We start from the raw sequence: 20,663 nt of genomic DNA on the forward strand, positions 1-20,663 counted from the left end.
CTGAGGACTGTTAATGAGCCCCAACGGCAAATATCGTATGTCTACTACTTATAATGAAATAAAGTAGCTTACATACAATGTGTCTTCACCAAAGTGTTCATTTCCTGCACAAACCTGTAAACGCTTAACAGCCACTTCCGGTGACATTAAGTCTTTGAAACAGAGTAATTCATTCATTAACAATAATTGTGCATTTCTTTGAAAACATTTATGGGGTTTGTAAAGTTAAACAGTCTCACACATTCAAAACACTAAATTCACTCACTTTCTGTAATTGACCCATGGCTTCGCAGTCACGAAGGGCCTGAGCAGCGTTTGCACCCGGCTCTCCCAGCACCAGAACGTGGGGTAGTATGTCTCCGAGACCACGGGGCATTTGTCCCTCAGGAATTCATGAAACTTCTTTCCTCCAGCTATCAGTATGGGTTTCTGCAAAACAAAGAGCAAAGGGATTGGTTTTTATCTCGGAACACAAAACTAGCACATTTTCAAATATTTGTAAAATAGACAAATAGCCAAACTATTAATTCCTTAATTTTTTTAAGGATATTTATTTATTTAGTCATTTAAATTTTAATACATACAATCCTGATACTGAAGAATTTAAACTACTTTTTTTTTTTAAAATAAATGTATAATAACAACCATCATTGTAATCAGAGCATACAATCCAATTTTGTATGATGAAATATAAAACTTACTATAAATATAACTTACTAATAATACAATATAATATAATATAATATAATATAATATAATACAACCAGCACCTATAATTACAATATAATTAAAATAATTAATAAACAATATGGTAAATGATAATAAACAAAATGGTAATAAATAATATGAATAAATAATACAAATAATTGTATATCATATTATAAATGTATTGTACTGCTTTATTATAATATAAATAAAATAAAATTGCAAATACAATATGCAAATACAAAACATTTTTAGATTAATCTTAAAGAAACTTTAAGTCCCAAGTGACTTCATGAATAGCCTATGAATAAGTTTTAATAGTAATTTTAATAGTTTGCTAAATAATTTATATTGATATTGTTTTAGTTTGTATTTCTCTGCGCCATTCAGATATATTTGTTATGTTTTTGTCCTTCTAAACGTTTATGTCCATCAGTATTTAAATATTAATCAGTGTTTATTTATTTATTTATTTATCTATTAATATGGTCTAATGCTGCCTGGTTTCACAGTAAAATCATAAAGGTTAATACAAATTTTATTCTGATACTGAAGAATTTAAACTATGTTGATAAATGTATAATAACAACCATCATAGTAATAATAATATACAACACATATTTTCAATATATTAAACTTCTATATGATTGTATATATATATATGTGACCCTGGAGCACAAAACCAGTCTTAAGTCGCTGGGGTTTATTTGTAGCAATAGCCAAAAATACATTGTATGGGTCAAAATTATTGATTTTTCTTTTATGGCAAAAATCATTAGGAAATTAAGTAAAAATCATGTTCCATTAAGATATTTTGTAAAATTTCTACTGTAAATGTATGAAAACTTAATTTTTGATTAGTAATATACTTTGTTAAGAACATTATTTGAAGAACTTTAAAGGTGATTTTCTCAATATTTTGATTTTTTTGCACCCTCAGATTCCTGATTTTTAAATAGTTGTATCTCGACCAAATATCGTCCTATCCTAACAAACTATATATCAATGAAAAGCTTATTTATTCAGTTTCATATGATGTATAAATCTCAATTTTGAAAAAATGACCCTTACGACTGGTTTTGTGATCCAGTGTCACATGTATATATTATTATATATATATCACTGTCACTGTGTTAAATTTTTCAAATTGTTAAAAATATAACAACAATAACAACAATAATAATTATTAAATGTGAAACAATAACAATGTATTATTATAAAATAATATTAAAAAATAAAAATATTTTATATCATTTTATAAGTGTATTGTATTGTTTTATTATAATACAAATAACATTTTGACATACAAATACAAAACATTTTTAGATCAATTTTTAAGAAACTTTAGTATCTTAACTTCCAAGTGGCTTCATGAATAGCCTATCAATATGTTTTAATAGTAATTTTAATAGTTTGCTAATTAATTTATATTTATATTGTTTTATCTTATATTTCTTTGTGCGCCATTCAGATATATTTGATTTAAAAACTGTTACAGAGAACTATTTCTATCTTGGTGCACAATTGACATTTTTGTCCTTCTAAACATTCACGTCCATCAAAGTTTGAAGAGTTCATTTGCAAAAACAAATAACTCCGTTTTTAACCATTTTCAAAAATCATGTTTTCATTGCGCATTCCAAATAATCTCAGTCAAACTGCAGCTGGGTTATTTTGATTAAATAACTAAAGATAAACACAGATAACTAACACAAAAAAGTTTCCTCCTTTTTATTACATAATAAAATATTTTTTAAATTTTAATATTTTTGCAAATTTAAATATTAATTAGTGTTGTGTGCTGTGTTGTGAAAATTAGAGTAAATTACAATACAATATGCAGAGTTATTACCTCACAATTTATTTCCTCATCTTAGCTGTAAAAATTGGGAAATATGCTTTTTGCAATATGCACTATTTTGACCTGTGTATGTTTCAGTATGCCGGTAAGAGAGTCCACATGAATACATATTCCAAGGCGCATTATGACATTAATATCCGCTCTGCACACGTGTAGGTCTACATCATGCGGACTGAGTGCAAAGAATTATACTGACAGGACTGAAATGACGTAATACAGCCTCTTGCATTATGACATCATTAGCCGGCAGTTCTCGTGCACTGATTGGCCGCGTCGACCGCTGCAAATATGACCCAATCGCGTGCACGAGCATCCGAATCACACCATGCATTTGTATATGAATGTGAACGGTACCGATTCGGATGTGCAGTCACCTTACCTTGGCCACAGAGATCAGGTAGTAGCAGGCATAAGCGGCGCTGAAACCGAGCACCACTGATAGTCCAACCCCAGAGCCGAATAGCCCGACTTTTACTTGGTTTTTGAGATAATGAGAAAGGTCATTCGTAAATAAATTAAAATTAAGCTCCAGTGAGATCATTGCCCTATAAAGCCCACGGTTCCGGCTACTGAGACGCTCGGGCTGCTGCTGGATGAAAGGATGCGCGTCCAAATGCAAAGGTGAGCGGAGAAAGAGGAGTTTAAATACGGGAAGATGGGTGGCGCTCTGCGAGGCAAGTCAGTGCTGCTACCCAGAGAAATGCAACCCGGCAGAACGGAAAACACAGGGAAAACGGAGGGGCGGAGCTTACGACTAGGCATTTCTTATTCGGCGTGTGATTGGATTGCGGCAATGTCAACACACAGCCGCACAGTAGACGTAGAGTGGCCGAAAATCGACATCTGCACATGAAACGTTGGTTTGTTTTAGTTGGTCTTGCCAAGTATTATTAAAGGTATATATAAATATACATATATTAACACAAAAAAAAAAAAAAAAAACGACAGAAGGAGAAATAATAATAAAAAAAATCTAAAATCTCAGATTTATTTCTTTAACATGCTCTAATGCTGCCTGGTTTCACAGTAAAATAATAAAGGTGGGCTCTTTTTACGTTGTATGTGTTCACTGGGTAATGTAATGTATTCACAATTCGTTTACAAAAAGCTGATAATTTGTGAAGATAAAAAAAATACATTTTCAGACTAAAGTGGACGTTGAATATACGTATTAATAAATATCTGTATTTACCAACGAATATCAACGCAGTGCCGAAATAGATGTAAATCAGTTCAGGGTGATTACTAAATCAGTAATGTCTGCAATACTTAATGTACAGCGGTTTCACGTGATGCGTGTTACTTTACTCACCGTATAAGCAACTAACCAATCAGAATCGTTTGTGGTTGCACTAAGAGATTTTACTAGGACTCCGTGAGCGGATTTCCATTTGCGTGTCAGGGAGGAGGCTCTAATACATGTGGATTTGAATGATTTTGTTCTAAAACGCACATATTTCAGCAAGGAATTAAAATGTTCAAATGCGGCTCAGCGGTGAATGTACGAATCCTACTATGCCGCGGTCTTGCTCATGAATATTAATTAGGCTACGTGAGTGGATACTCAAGGAAGGTTACTAAGCAACGTCAATCCAACCTAATTAATATTCACGAGTGTCGTCCCTTCCAGTTTTTGACCTTATACCAAGAGGACTACTATTCATTAGCTTTAGCTCTTCCACTCGTTTTAGTTCGTTGGTTATCTTTATGTGGAGCACCAGTGGACGGCTTTGTCATTTGCCTGCACGGAAGTTTCTGCCTATATAAGCAGACTTGACACCTGGACTTTACATAGAGCACTGGAAAGCAGTGCGACTGTCGCTTTATTAATAATAGTATAAAATAACTGCGGCAGATTTATGAGAGAGTTTGTCAGCACAGTAAAGATGTCTGGTTACCTTGCTTAACCCCGGTTTTAATGAAAAGCTGCAGGATAGCGCCCCCTAGTGACGACAGGATCCAGTCGAAGCGGTCGCTTGTGTTAATGCGGTACGATCTGTGAGTTGTCTTTCTTTTCTGCTATATTGTATTGTTTATTTTACTTATTCAGCTGAACTTAGATGTCTTTGACATTGCGCAGCATTCGTTTCTTGTAAAATTAGACTGTCTGTACATCATAGAAATGAACAGGTAGAGAGGCGTAGTGTGGATCATAGCGATGTGATGACGCGATTAATGTGCGACAGTTGCTTGATTGAAGCATGAATGTTGCTTTTAATACATTTAATAAAATGGTAAATAAAATTAAAAAAAACAGTAACAATTAAAAAACAGTAAAATGTATAAAATGTAAACATCAATTGAAGATAATAAAAAATTATTATTTTATAGAAATAAATAAATGGCATAAAAGGCAGTTGAAAATGATCAGAGGCATCAAAAATGATCAGATTCAATATTTTATGTTTTACGCCTGTATATATATCTATATCTATATCTATATATATATATATATATATATTGTAAAGCTTCATAATAATAGTAATGGCATGAAAAATGCTCAGATTTAATATTTTATGTTTTACGCCTATATATATAATGTAAAGCTTCATAATAATAATAATGGCATGAAAAATGATCAGATTCAATATTTTATGTTTTACGCCTATATATATATATATATATATATATATATATATATATATATATATATATTGTAAAGCTTCATAATAATAATAATGGCATCAAAAATGATCAGATTTAATATTTTATGTTTTACACCTATATGTATATATATATATATATATATATATTGTAAAGCTTCATAATAATAATAATGGCATGAAAAATGATCAGATTCAATATTTTATGTTTTACGCCTAAATATATATATAATGTAAAGCTTCATAATAATAATAATGGCATGAAAAATGATCAGATTTAATATTTTATGTTTTACACCTATATGTGTGTATATATATATATATATATATTGTAAAGCTTCATAATAATAATAATGGCATGAAAAATGATCAGATTTAATATTTTATGTTTTACACTTATATATATATATATATATATATATATATATATTGTAAAGCTTCATAATAATAATAATGGCATGAAAAATGATCAGATTCAATATTTTATGTTTTACGCCTAAATATATATATAATGTAAAGCTTCATAATAATAATAATGGCATGAAAAATGATCAGATTTAATATTTTATGTTTTACGCCCAAATATATATATAATGTAAAGCTTCATAATAATAATAATGGCATCAAAAATGATCAGATTTAATATTTTATGTTTTACGCCTAAATATATATATAATGTAAAGCTTCATAATAATAATAATAGCATCAAAAATGATCAGATTTAATATTTTATGTTTTACGCCCAAATATATATATAATGTAAAGCTTCATAATAATAATAATGGCATCAAAAATGATCAGATTTAATATTTTATGTTTTATGCCTAAATATATATATATTGTAAAGCTTCATAATAATAATAATGGCATGAAAAATGATCAGATTCAATATTTTATGTTTTACGCCCAAATATATATATAATGTAAAGCTTCATAATAATAATAATGGCATGAAAAATGATCAGATTTAATATTTTATGTTTTACACCTATATGTATATATATATATATATATATATATATATATATTGTAAAGCTTCATAATAATAATAATGTAATATCCATAACAGTTCACAAGTGTAAATAACCATTTTATACCATACTTTTTATTATAAATATTTCATAATATTTTAATGGATCATTAATTTTGTTATGTTTTAACATAATAATGTTGTACTGTAAAAAAAAAAAAAAAAAAAAAAAAAAAAAAAGCTCTGGGCTTTGAAGAATTAAATATTTTTTTAAGTCAAATTCTATAATATTATTAAAAATGAATATTAGAATATTAAAATATTTATACTGCATAAATAAATTAATACAAAAATATTTTAGTTTTTTGCTATAATTCATTTTAAATGGCAAATGAGAGCCTTTGAAATTTTGTTATAGGCTCCAGTTTGTCAATAAAACATTTACCATGTAAAATTTTGTATGTAATGTCATTTTATTTTTATTCATCATTGTATCTATATTCTCTTTGGACAAACAACAAAAAAAAAGTATGTTTTATTTTCCTACGGCTGGTTGGAACGTTGACTTGTGGCTGTGTCTCAAAACCTAGTAAGTTGCCTACATGGACAGCATTTTAGAGCATTAACGGACGCGCTACGACCCAAAAGTATTTGCGCACGTTATCGCAAAATTCTTCTAACTCGACAAGTTCCAGTCTTCGCTAAAAAGGTTGGGGACCGCATCCTAATGATTGCCCTTGATGTCTACCTAGGAATGTCAGTATGTTTTGAGACGCGGCCATTGTGCTGAGCTCAGTCGGGAATGTTCGCCGTTCTCTTCTTCGTTGAGTCAGATTTTTTTTAGGGAGGAGCTGTGACTCTCGGGAAGACCTAGAGACTTTGGCTGAGGATAACAGCAGGTAGAGAGATTTTGGACTTATTAAAAGTTTTTCCGCTGCATTTTGAGATATATATTCGTGCGGAGAGAGTTTATTAAACGGTCAGAGTGTGATTTATGTTAGCATCAGGCTAAGTGTTCTCCGTCCACCCCTCCCTTCTTCTTCGTGTGTGTGATTTAAAGGTTCTGGTGTTGATGTTGTTGATCAGTGCTGTATTATGGGTGTGATGGAGCAGTTCAGTGTGAACTTTATTGGCTGGATGAGTGTATTTTGAGGAGGTTTTGCTCGCTCCGGCTAACTGGCTAACAGGATTAAAGGCGCTGGTGATCTGAGCCTCATAAAGCTGACAAAACAAAATGATGCGTTCAGACTGACACGCTTTGAAGAGCTGAGCCATATACAAACATATATGGTGGTTTAATAAATGTTAAAAGCTACAATGAAGTGTACTTAGAGTTGTATTACAGTAATTTGCACTTAAAAAGTCGTGTCGTTATTATTGTATCGCTTATTATTATCAGTTTATCACTTGGTACAAAACAAGTACAAACGTGATTGTATGTAATACCGTGGTGTTGTGTATAATTATAACACAAATAACAGCTATGCATATGTAAGTACATATTTCAAGATAAATTCAGATTTTTATTTTATATATTTATTTGGAATTTCATTTATTTATCATTGTATTTACGTTATATACACACACGCACACATTAACTTTAAAGTTTAATATTTATTTATTTAAAAATGAAAACTTAAAATTTCTTTATCATGTAGCATTATTGTATATAAATATGGTAATATTTAAAATATTATGTTTAATATTTACATCGTGTGTGTGTGTATAAACTAAGTGTGTGCATATGTATATAATTTGTTATAATGTATTATTTCATTTGTTATACACATAAATATTAAAAGTAAATATTTAAAGATTTATTTGTAAATTATCCACTTAATGTTTATTAATGATATCAAATATTATTGTATATAAATATACATATATTTAAACATTTACATTTAATATTTTATCATATATTTGTGTGTGTCTCTGTGTATACACTATACATTTAAATATTTACATAAATATTTAAAGCTAGATATAAATTGGTTATTATAATGTATTATATATATATATATATATATATGTATATATGTATGTATATATTATATATTTGTAATTTTTCTACTTTATTAATTAATTATATATCAAACATTATTGTATATGAATATACATATTTAAAATTTTACATTGTATCATATATTTGTTTATATAATATTTACATTTAAATATTTACAGAAATATTTAAAGCTATTTATTTGTTTATATTTATATGTAGTTTTATTTCTAATTTAATTTGTTATACACATGCATACATAAATATTAAAAGTACATTTTTATTTATTTATTTTGTATAGTTAATATCTGATTATTATATATCACGTATATACATGTACATATTTTCAATGCTACAGTTAATATTTGTCATATATATGTATTTATTTTTTTCTTGAACACACAGAATATCTTGCTTTTTATTATTACTGTAGTAAAAAATAAATATATATGTTTTTAATAGGGTTGTTTAATTTTACAGTCTTATATATTTGCACAAAACAAAATGCATGCATGTTGATGTTTTGTGCTCAAAGTGTAATGTTAACCACTGTTGTTTGTCTTCAGGACTGAAGGACGGTTAAATATGGATCCAGCATCTCTCCCAGAGCAGCTGTCAGTTGTTAATGAACAGGTGCTGAACTCATCGAGCAGATCAGTGACCGCAGCTGTAAGTCTGCGTCGCTTCCTCTGTTACGGCTCTGAGAGCGCCACGTACAGCACTAAAGAGTGCGCTCTGGGCATAGAGAATGCCCTGGCTCTGATGCAGTTCATCGAGGGGGGACGGGGCTGTGAGGTTGTGGACGAGATCAGACGCTTGAATCTGGAGGGCCACGCAGTCCGTCGCAACCCCAGTCTCTTCGCCCTGGCTGTCTGCTCGCAGCACGCAGACTGCAAGACCAGGCAGGCCGCCTTACGGGTGCTGAAGGAACTGTGTCGGACGCCCGTACAGCTCTTCACATTTGTGCAATATAAGAAAGAGCTTAAACAGGGCTCTGGGATGTGGGGCCGGGCTCTGCGGAGGGCGGTTACTGATTGGTACAACAGCCAGGACGGTATGAGCCTGGCGCGGACCGTGACCAAGTGCAAGCACAGAGCAGGCTGGTCCCACCAGGACCTGCTCAGGCTGTCCCACATGAAGCCAACCAATGACAGTGAGTGTCTGATGTGGACAGTAACCAGCTATAGGCTTATAGACATAACCCATATATTGCATTCTAAAGGGACATTTGTAGTGTCTATTCAGTGATTTTGGCTGACATAATATGTGATCCTGGACCACAAAACCAGTCATAAGTCCCAGGGGTATATTTGTAACAATAGCCAAAAATACATTTTATGGGTCAGAATCATTAGGATATTAAGATTATGTTCCATGAAGATGTTTGTAAATTTCCTACCATAAATATATCAAAACTTAATTTTTGATTAGTAATATGCATTGCTAAGAACTTCATTATGACTTATGATTTATATGTAAATAATAGATATAATCAATCAAAAAAAATAAATAAATAAATTCTGAGCCCTCTTATTAGTGTTTATTATCAAAATTGTCTCACCAAGGAATATTGTTCTTCAGTATTATGCAAAAATACGAATCATCATTAGAATTAGTATTAGTAATAAAAAAAAATACTACATCATCTTTAATCATTATTTTAAAATTATGAATAAAAAATGAAAACGATAAAAATGCAATTGGGGTAATTTTCCACATATCATGTAATAAAATTGCAAGCCCTCTTATTACTGTGAATTATTAAAATTATCTTGCAAAGTAATATTGTTCATTTTTAAAGGCACTTTTTGTAGTGTCTATTCAGTGATTTCAGCATGCCACAATATAAACATAATATGTAAATAATGGAATAATTAAAATGATGAAATCAAATCAAAATAAATAATAAAATAAACACACACACACACAGATAGATACGTTATTAGTGCATATAAATGGTGAAATGCATGCGGTAATTTTCAGCATGTAATGTAGTTAGATTCAAACATTTTTATAAATTGAGCCCTGTAGTTAATGTTTATTATCAAAATGATCTCGCCAAGGCATATTGTTTTAGTATTATACCAAAAAACGCTGTTATTAGTTTATACCACAGTCTGCAGTACAATTAGCTTATTTTCAGAACTAAAGGCTTTATAGTAAACCACACATGCAAAAATGCAGTATTTTTAAAAAGTCACATAATGAAAGCTGAGCATGTGTTCTTGTTTTTTACAGCTGTTGCAGTTGTTTGCAAGTACATAACGAAAGGCTGGAAAGGGGTTCAGGAAACGTATGGTGATAAAGAGAACTCGGATGATGTGCAGAAGGTTTTTGCATATCTAGAAGCTATGGAGAAAGCCAAACACTCCACCGATGAACAGGAGCTCATTCATCTCATTGAGGAGCAGAGGCTGGAGAAAGAGCAGATCCTGACCAACCACCTCAAATCCAAAGAGGTCTGAACCACATTTCACTTTAAAAAAACGACAACATATTTTTTTTAATTGATATTTAATTGTGTATTTTCAATGTAAATTCAACAAGTTTGTTTCTTGAATATTTTTTGTTTTAATATGATGACAGTTTACTTATTGGTCATTTGTAGGTATGGAAAGCACTGCTGAAAGAGATGCCCATGGCTGTTTTATTGAAGCATTTGGGGAAGCTGACAGCAAACAAGGTTCTGGCAGCAGGAAGTCCAGATGTTGCAGCTGTTTGTGAGAGGATTCAGGATGAGTCTGCTCTCAAAAAGGTCAGGTAACATTATCGTTCTGAGGCAATGGTAGCATCCAGCAATGCGTCTTAGTTCAGTTATTCTGAACTTTTCTTATTTATACTATGTCATGTTGTTATTATTATAAATTGCATTTGGATACTTAAAGCAAATGAATGTTATTGCATTAGATGACAAAAAATGAGCTTTTATCAGAATGTTTTATGTTAATCAGCTTTTCAGTCAATTTTTAGTGGATGTATGAAGTCTGTTCTTCTCAGGTTCACACATGTGCCCTAATAGAGAATCACAGTACCTATCAACATTATAGTAATAGTATATTTACTGTAAAATAATTGCAAACCTAATTATATTTTAGGTTTATATTTAAGGCAAACAATGCTTGGTTTTTGTTATTTTTGAAATGAAAATAAAAATACTACACAAAATATTTCAAATTTAGTGGCATTTGTACATCGCATAAGTATTTATTGTTTTATAGTTGCAAACCTAACTTTTTTTTTAATGGTTTGCTGGGAAAGTGTTATTTTTCTTTAGGATAAATTATTCTTGATTTGTAATTTTGTAGTAGGTATAGTAATATTAAACAAAACGTTTTCTATTTTAATGTCATTCAATTTAAAATGTCCAAATACTTGATTAAAAGTATTATTGTTTTATAATAATAATAATAATTATTATTATTATTATTATTAATTATTAAATAAATGGCATCATATTTGTTATTTAGTAGCAGTATTAAACATTTTAATAAAGTGGTTTCTAATTTAGTGGTATTCATATATTTAAATTCAAATACTTGAATATAAAAATGTGTATTTATTTGTTTGTTTGTTTGTTTGTTTTTGCAAACAATTACAAACCTTAAAAAAACTGAATGGTTTCCACATAAGAGTTATATATGTTTAAGGTAAATTATTCTTGCTTTGTTGTTTTGTACTGCTAGTAATATTTACAAATAAAATGTTTTCTAATTTAATGGCATTCATAAATTTTAAGTAAAAATTTAAAATTTCCACATACTTGAATATAATTTTTAGTTTTTTTGGTGTATGTATTATTACAAACCTACAAACATTTAAAAATAGTTTGCTGGATAAGTGTTATTTTGTAATTTTGTATTAGGAATAATATTATTAAGTGAAATGTTTATTCTAATTTTGTGGCATTTTAAGTGAAATTTGAAATTGAAAAAAAAAGTCCAAATACTTGAATATGCATTTTGACTTTCAAATCAACTATTTCAGGCAAAAACACACCCGTTCAACATTCTTGTGGCGTCTGAAAACTATAAGAGAGGTCACGGGAAGCGTAGCAAACTGAAATGGGAGCCGGACGGAGACATCGTGCAAGCCCTGGACTGCGCCTTCTGCAAAAAGTATTTCAGTGAGTACTGTAGTGAAATTGCTGTAGAACAAATTGCTTTCAGTGTACTACAGAAATCGTATTGTGATGTTAAGCTGTGACTCTTTCTGTCTCCAGATTGTGGAGCCCACAGGCAAGAGGTTTTTGGTGGCAGTAGATATAAGTTCTTCTCTGAGCAGCGTGACTCATGGCAGCTCCATCAGCACTGTGGCAGTGGCAGCGGCGATGTGTTTGGTGAGCGACACCGCTGCAAACATACTCAAATCCTCTTATGCAACAGTGAAGTCTGTGAGGAGACTGAAGTCATATTTTAAGCTAATATTTTGTCACTGGAGGAAGTGTGTGTGGCTGTCGGGGTCCGCCTCGCACATATTTCACATTCCTCGCATATTCCTTTTCTGATGGGACGCTCTAGTCTCGTAAACATCAGTGAATAGTCTATCAAGTGCAGAGACTCTATATGCGAATCATATAGACATTGTAGACACTTTAAAATGAGTAAAGCATTGATTTTATAAGATTTTACATTTGATTTTACAAACAAGAACTTATAAATCCTGTGAGATCAAGACTTTGTGACCTTTAGTTTTTTTTGTTATGGTTTTAAGGCTGTCTGCATGCTAGTTCATGTCTAAGCAGACAAAACAAACATTTAGTTGACATGAAATAGTAGTCTGACTTTTTATTATTATTATTATTTTTAATGGAACACTTTATAATATATAATTATATAACATACTGTAGTGAGAATATGGAGAAACTTGAAGAGGAAAAACACCTTGATTTTTGAGGCCCAAACTGAGCAAAAATATGCAATATGGAGAATTTTCAGATATTTATATGGCCAAAAGTGAGATGATTTTGTGAAAGCCTGTCATGAAAAATCAATGAAATGTTTCTGACAGTTTAGCAGATAACTTTTTTTAAAATGCATAGAAAAATCAGGTATCACTTTGTATCCCCCCAATAATATGGTGTTAAAATAATATGATATTTTAATGTTTAGTTTTGTGATTAAAACTCTAAAGTTTTTATTGTGTGGGCAAAACGTACAATATAAAGCAGTGCAATACAATGATGCTTGAAAGATGAAGTCTGATGGATCATATTTGATACATTTTAACAACAACAACAACAACAAAAAGTAATCAAGTGAACCTGTGTTAAAAAAAATTCTAATGTTTAAGTTAAAAAAATCAGTAAAGACTTCACAGCAAAACCCATGTAATTATAAGACAAAGTAACTTTCAGTCAGACGACAGAATGCGTGTAGTTGATTGTGTACAACAGGTTTTTCAGCAAAGTTTTGATCATGTTGATAATTTAGTGCCTTACATATTTGCATGTCTTATGATTCATGTGATACAGTAGGCTTTATATGGTTAAAATGTACAATCATTTTGTACTTCCTGTTTCAATTGGCAATTGGCCAACACAGGAAAGAAGTGCACATCAAGTTATATCATGGGGTCATTAAAACATAAACATTTCATGTCTTGGGACCTTTGTGACACATTTGAACGTTTTATTTTTGAAGACCTTTTCCATGAACATGATGGCCTGTGTGCAACATCTCTCTCTTCTTAGTATTGTATTTTCTGGTAGCTCCTACAAAAACTGATGAGATAAAAAAAAGCGAAGCCTCACATTCATTTTCAGTGTGATTCTGTTCATTTGAATGGCAGGTGATTGCACAGACGGAGCCGGATGCGCAGATTGTGGTTTACTCTGAAGGAAGCATTCTTCCCTGTGCTGTCTCTTCTGATATGACGTTTATGCAGGTGGCGGCACAGCTCATCAAGGTAAGACTATGCTGAGAAAACATTTTGTGCTATAAAAATGTCACACTCATTTTCTTATGAAAACATAGAGACATGTTGTATCTGGTTAATACTACAAGACTGCAACATAATTGCACACCCTGAATGCATTCAAACAATAAAATTCACTCACATACTTCTGTGGTGACCCGTACCCTTGTTACAAACACAAACTGTAGTCATCAAACCCCTTTGTGAATAATTAGATCTAGTTCAGCTTTAGTCATAATTCAAATGTGACTTCTCTCTAGACTCCCGGTGGCAGTACAGACTGTGCCTTACCCATCACCTGGGCCTCAGAGAATGATAAAACTGTGGACGTCTTCATCATTCTCACTAATAATCAAACGCTTGGGAGGGAAAATCCAGCAGACACACTGAAGACTTATAGACAAGTGAGTGCAACCTGAAAGGAATGCAAAAGTGATGTGTTTTAGCTTATTATACTGTTAAACTATTTGATGTCTGTCATATGATTTAGTAAGGATGTAATTACAGTTCAGGTCAAAAGTTTACATCCCTGTTTCAGAATCTGCAAAATGTTAATTATTATGAGCGGTCATACAAATGCATGGTATTGTTTATTTAGTACTGACCTGAAAAAGATATTTGACACAAAAGATATTTACATCTTTTTTACAAAAATGACAAAAAGACAAAAAGTTCTTAATACTGTGTTGTTACCTGAATGATCCACAGCTGTGTTTTTATGTTTAGTGATAGTTGTTCATGAGTCCCTTGTTTGTCCTGAACAACTCATATGCAACTATTACAGAAGGTTCAAATGCTCACTGATGCTCCAGAATGAAAAAAGATGCATTAAGAGCCGGGGGGTGAAAATGTTTTGAATTTGAAGATCAGGGTAAATTTTCTGGGAAACATGTAAGTATCTTCTGTAGACACTGAAGGTCAATACTAAATGAAAATAATATGATATTTAGGCAAAATAAGAAAAAAGTACACATCTCCATTCTGTTCGAAAGTTTTCACCCCCGGCTCTATATAATAATGCTGATTTTAAAGACTTTTTAAGTATTTGATTTGTCCACATTTATTGCATAAATCTTATCAAATATATGCTGTTAATACACTCAAAAGTTTGGGGTTGTTAAGATTTTTAAAAATGTTTTTGAAAGAGGTCTCTTATGTTCATTAAGGCTGCATTTATTGCAGTGAAAACTGAAATATTTTAAAATATTATTGCAGTTTAAAATAACTGGTTCTTTGTTAAATATATTATAAAAATGTAATTTATTTCTGTGATCAAAAGCTGAATTTTCAGCATCATTACTCCAGTCTTCAGTGTCACACGATCCTTCAGAAATCATTCTAATATGCTGATTTGATGCTCAAGAAACATTTGACTATTATTAGTGCTGTCAATTGATTAAGAAAATGAATTAATTTGACATTTTTCTGTAATTAATTGCAATTAATTACATATTAATATAATATATTGTCATCATTTCACATTGAATCTCCAAATTAATGTAGAAACAACATAAATATGGTGTATTTGATGTAAAATGTTTAATGGCGTCTATTTGCAAAATAGCCTATTATTATATATTTTTACCAGAATCATTGATAGCAGTGCTGTTACTGCCTTGATTAAATGCGTTTTCCCCCCTCAGTTTTAGCCATTAATTATAGCTATTTAACATTACAGTACAATTGAAAACCATTATTTGTAACATTTAATAGGCTTTGAAAAATATAACAACTTTTAGTTTTAAGTGAACTAAAAACAATCTTCACATGAACTATACATTTTATATGAATAAACTACAAATTGAATATAGTTTTATATTCAGCAAGGAGAGCAGAGAGTGATTTTGTTGTCTCTTTAAAATCTGATGCACGTGACTGACACACGTAATTTTCTCACAGCTTATTACAGTTATTTAGGACTTTTTGACTCATTTACAATTGTGTTTTCAAGGTCACTCACCAAACCTGCATTTTGACATAATTGTGTGTGTTTTTGTGTGGCCAGTACTGAATTAACTTGTCTTTTGCGTCTTATTTTGTTAAATGTTTGTGTTAAAAAAAATTAATAATCACAGTTAATGCCTTAATTTTGACGACCCTAATTATCATCAACGTTGAACACAGTTGTGTTGCTAAATATTTTTCTATTAATTTTTTTTTTTTCCCCAGGATTCTTTTATGAATAGAAAGTTCAAAAGTGTAGCATTTGTTTGAAATAGTTCTTTTGTAGCATAAGTGTCTTTAATGTCACTTTTGATCGTTTTAATTTGTCTTTGATTTCTTTCAAAATTAGTTGCCATATCATGTAATAATATATATATATATATATATATACATTTTTCCTAATTTTTGTCCTGTATGTGTTTTTTTTTTTTTCAGAAAAGCGGTGTGTTTTCCAAACTGATCGTGTGCGGATTGATTGCCAACTCCCTGTCCATCGCTGACCCCGAAGACCGCGGCATGCTGGACATCTGTGGCTTTGACTCGCAAGCAGTTGATGTCATCCGTAACTTCGCACTCGATGTCATTTAAAATCGCGGTTTTCGTGGTTTTGTAGCATGCGGTCGGTTTTCTGAAAGGACAATGAGACATTGATGCATCAACATGCAAAAAAAAAAAGCTTTTTACATTTTAATTTGGTAATCATGTTGTATGTTTTTGCAATTTGGAATCAAGTGCAAATCTAATTGAATATCCAGCAGGCTGGATTATGTGCAGTGAGAATCACAAGGAGCAAATTCATGAAATGACGATTGTATGTTTACTGATATTCATTCAGTATACTGTGTGTTTTAACCTGGTCCAGTGAAAGTTGCTGAAGTACGTGTCTTTCACATGGTTTTTGAGTCGCTAAACTTCATTGGAAGTAATGTACTATATTTTTAGAGGCCTTGCTCATTATGTGTAACGTCTCCATTTGTGTTTTGTTCTGTGTAATGAGATGTTATAAAATATTACGCATCACGTTGAGGTCTTCCACAAAAATTGGAGAGAAATATAAAGCAAAATACGGTCATTGGAGTCTGATGTTCTCTGAAACCCACGTAGCCTGAATTACTAGACGCATCTGTAATGTTTTAATGTCGAAATACCTCAAGTGTTCTGTGGTCCAGTAACTTGATATTTGATATATGAACACAAATAACCTTTCAATATGATTCAAAAGAGGCTTGACACTTGAGTCTGTTTAAGACTTATCTGAATATTTTATGGTTTACTCTTTGGCACACTTTTGATGAACTAAATAACATTTCAAAATAGTGAAAAAGAGGTGTATGCATTGAATGATAGAGCTTGTTAATGATCTAGATTCATTTTATATGTGCAGAAATTACTTTTTTTTTGCATTTTCTTTTGCCCTTTGTGCCTCTTAGGGTTAAATCAAGGTTGTAAGTTTGCTATCACGCTGCTAGGATGATCATTATTACATCTAGGACATGTAGGCACAAACTAACAAATACTAAAACTTCTGTAGACAATTACTACCTGTTATTTTTGAGATACACTATTGAATGTTTTTGTGTAATATTACAGATAATTTAGATCTAAACCTCTTGAATTATGGGATAAATAAATATGACAAATAATGAAAGGCTGTGCTCTCATGGATGTTACAAAATTGGGATACAAATCGAAATGTATTTGCCATGTTTTTATTTATTCTGTCCCTGTAATTAACATGATAGCAAGTTACCAAAGTTTATTTTTATTTTGTTTATATTGCTCAGTACATTTGTTTCATAAGGTGAACTCATAAAGTTTAACCCTATTAAAATAATAAACTAAAAGTATTTTAGTCTTTAAAGCCAAAAATGCTGTTTAAATTGATACTTCACATGACGTTTCCCCTTGCTAATTGGATTCTGTCTAAAAAAATATTTTTCTGTTAATAACACATTAATTATAAATTAATAAAGAGCTTTTTGAAAGTAATTTGTTTGTGATACTTATTAATTCTGTTGTAAAATGTTACTGCTTAGGCTGTATCTTTTATCCTACTGAATTAATTATTAGTAGCAGTTATAGTGCTAATTCCTAGTGTTAATAGTATATTTTTTATTTTTAGAAAATATGATAGGCTGAAAATATTTGAATAATAAAATACTTAGTAAACCATTCATTACATAAATGCAGGCGATACAAAGATTTTTTTTTTTTTGTAATAAAAATCGATAGGCTCAAATTTATTAAAAAGTGTGTGTGAGTGTGTGTAAGTGTGAATAAACAGAGTTGACATGACAGCGGTACCCGATGCTCGGTTTAGCTGCCCCCAGATCTGCCTGAGCTGTGCATTCGAGTCTTAAATACTTTTTAATACTTCAAATTTACTCGCCTTTAAATAATCCCTTTACTTAATCTGCTTATATTATCACAATTGCGATTAAAGCTCAACAAACACGAAATAAAAATCATTTTAATTCATCAATTTTAAATAGGCGCTATTCGAGGCAGCCCTGTTCTGAGAAGTTGCTGGGTCTTAAATAAAACACTGGTAATGAGGAGGCGCGATCATGGCGGACGTGTTGAGTGTTCTTCGCCAGTACAACATCCAGAAAAAGGAGATTGTTGCGAAAGGGGATGAGGTTATTTTCGGAGAATTCTCCTGGCCTAAAAATGTCAAGACTAACTATGTCATTTGGGGGTAAGTGTGCGCTTTTTCTGCTCAGTTCTTCGTGTTGTTTTGAGCTGAGCTGCTTTAGCTGCTAACGCGCTACTGATGGACTCGTGTGGAGAAACTCGTCTTGTGTTGAAATATTCTTGTACAGGATAAAGTGGTTTGCATCTGTAATTCAGCGCAGATAGTTATGTAGACACCGGAAGATTATAACTAGTATTTTGGCTGTTCCTTGAGCCCCACAGAGCTGTTTGCATAGACAACATTTAGGCTGCACTAATGCTGCGCAACAACTTCTCATTTGTTACAATGTGGAATCATCATCAGTTGCTCTGATTGAGAGTTTAAAACTTTTTAATCGAACACCGTCCACTATCTCGGTACCACAAAGTAGGGTTTTTAAAGTGTGTCTTTGGATATGCTAAACTTTGAAATACACTGGAGTAACATGTAAATACCAATATCGTAAGTGATAGTTTCAAAACGGAACCACAACAACACTTTTTATAAGGTGCTATAATTGTTCATGGTCGACTGTTCTGCACACTATATGTGACCCTGGACCACAAAACCAGTCATAAGGGTCAATTTTCCGAAATTGAGCTTTATACGTAATCTGAAAGTTGATTAAATAATCTTTCCATAGATATATTGTTTGTTAGGATAGGACAATATTTGGCCAAGATGCAACTATTTGAATCTGAGGGTGCAAAACAATCAAAATATTGAGAAAATCACCTTTAACGTTGTACAAATGAAGCTCTTACTAATGCATATTACTAATCATAAATTAAGTTTTGCTATATTTACATTTTACATTTGTAAATGTATATTTACATTTTACAAAATGTCTTCATGAAACACGATTTTTACTTAATGTCCTGATGATTTTTGGCATGAAATAAAAATCAGTAATTTTGACCCACACAATGTATTTTTGGCTGTTGCTACAAATATACCCCAGCGACTTAAGACTGGTTTTGTGGTCCAGGATCACATATGTGACACTGGACCACAAAACCAGTCATAAGGGTCAGTTTGAAAGTTGAATAAATAAGCTTTCCATTGATGGATATTTTGTTAGGACAGGATACTGTTTGGCTGAGATACAACTATTTGAAAATCTAGAATCTGAGGGTGCAAAAATATCTAAATATTGAGAAAATTGTCTTTAAAGTTGTCCAAATGTAGTTCTGAGCAATGCATAGGCCTATTACTAATCAAAGTTTTGATATGTACAGTAGGAAATTTACAAAATGTGTTCATGGAACATGATCTTTACTTAATATTCTAATGATTTTTGGCATAAAAGAAAAATCAATAATTTTGACCCATACAATGTGTTTTTGGCTATTGCTACAAATATTTCCCAGCGACTTAAGACTGGTTTTGTGGTCCAGGGTCAAGGCGAAGCCACCTGATCCCATATATTTATTTATGTGTCTATAACACATTTTGATGGGAAATTGTTGAAAGGGCTGCAGATTATTGGCCTGCAGGTTCAGGTTGTTGTGCATTTTAGTGTTTGCATTTTTTTTTTTTTTTTTTTTTCCCCTTTTTTTTTTTTTTTTTCAACTTTGCATAGAAAATATGCTGGTGATTATAATCTGTGATAAATTCAGAAGATTTTTTTTTTTTTTTTTTTTAACGTTTTTGTTTGTTTGTATGTATATTTATTTTTTGATGCGTAATTACAGAACTGGAAAAGAGGGACAGCCTAAGGAGTACTACACTCTCGACTCTATTCTTTTCCTGCTCAACAATGTGCATCTTCCTCACCCGTCCTATGTGCGGAGAGCTGCAGTAAGTACAGTTTATAGCATACATTTTTATGCTAAAAGTGTATTACTTTTTTGTTGTTGTTTTTAATTTAATTTTAATGAATGATATTTAAGCACATTTAAACCCTGCCTTTCCCAAAAGTAAGTAGTCTGCTGTAATGCAATGTTTCTCTTTTTATTCATGTTTTATTTAAGGCTTAGCTCACTGTCTATAAA

At 31.4% G+C, this 20,663-nt stretch overlaps 3 protein-coding genes across 3 annotated transcripts in view; 2 read left to right on the forward strand and 1 right to left on the reverse strand.

Moving 5' to 3' along the window:
- Nucleotides 1-3,274, reverse strand: part of abhd3 (abhydrolase domain containing 3, phospholipase) — a 28,407-nt gene extending 25,133 nt beyond the window's left edge. The window contains exons 1-2 of the mRNA XM_051135998.1: nucleotides 2,946-3,274; nucleotides 266-429 (exon numbers count right to left, since the gene is read on the reverse strand). Coding sequence (XP_050991955.1) covers nucleotides 266-429; nucleotides 2,946-3,107 — 326 coding nt within the window. The 5' untranslated portion in view covers nucleotides 3,108-3,274. The remainder of the gene's footprint in view (nucleotides 1-265; nucleotides 430-2,945) is intronic.
- A 3,658-nt stretch (nucleotides 3,275-6,932) lies between these two features.
- ro60 (Ro60, Y RNA binding protein) lies at nucleotides 6,933-17,973 on the forward strand. Its single transcript, XM_051136032.1, has 9 exons — nucleotides 6,933-7,038; nucleotides 8,705-9,291; nucleotides 10,377-10,597; nucleotides 10,747-10,893; nucleotides 12,123-12,253; nucleotides 12,336-12,474; nucleotides 13,926-14,042; nucleotides 14,312-14,455; nucleotides 16,431-17,973. The coding sequence occupies exons 2-9, from the start codon at nucleotides 8,724-8,726 to the stop codon at nucleotides 16,581-16,583; spliced, it is 1,620 nt and encodes a 539-aa protein (XP_050991989.1). The 5' UTR covers nucleotides 6,933-7,038; nucleotides 8,705-8,723; the 3' UTR covers nucleotides 16,584-17,973.
- Nucleotides 17,974-18,546: 573 nt separating this feature from the next.
- The window catches only part of cdc73 (cell division cycle 73, Paf1/RNA polymerase II complex component, homolog (S. cerevisiae)), a 46,084-nt gene continuing 43,967 nt past the window's right edge, over nucleotides 18,547-20,663 (forward strand). Inside the window, exons 1-2 of the mRNA XM_051135987.1 lie at nucleotides 18,547-18,693; nucleotides 20,364-20,469. Of these exons, the coding sequence (XP_050991944.1) occupies nucleotides 18,563-18,693; nucleotides 20,364-20,469 (237 nt within the window). The 5' untranslated portion in view covers nucleotides 18,547-18,562. The remainder of the gene's footprint in view (nucleotides 18,694-20,363; nucleotides 20,470-20,663) is intronic.

Source organism: Labeo rohita, chromosome 2 (genome assembly GCF_022985175.1).
Source record: "Labeo rohita strain BAU-BD-2019 chromosome 2, IGBB_LRoh.1.0, whole genome shotgun sequence".
Classification (NCBI taxonomy): Eukaryota; Metazoa; Chordata; class Actinopteri; order Cypriniformes; family Cyprinidae; genus Labeo; species Labeo rohita.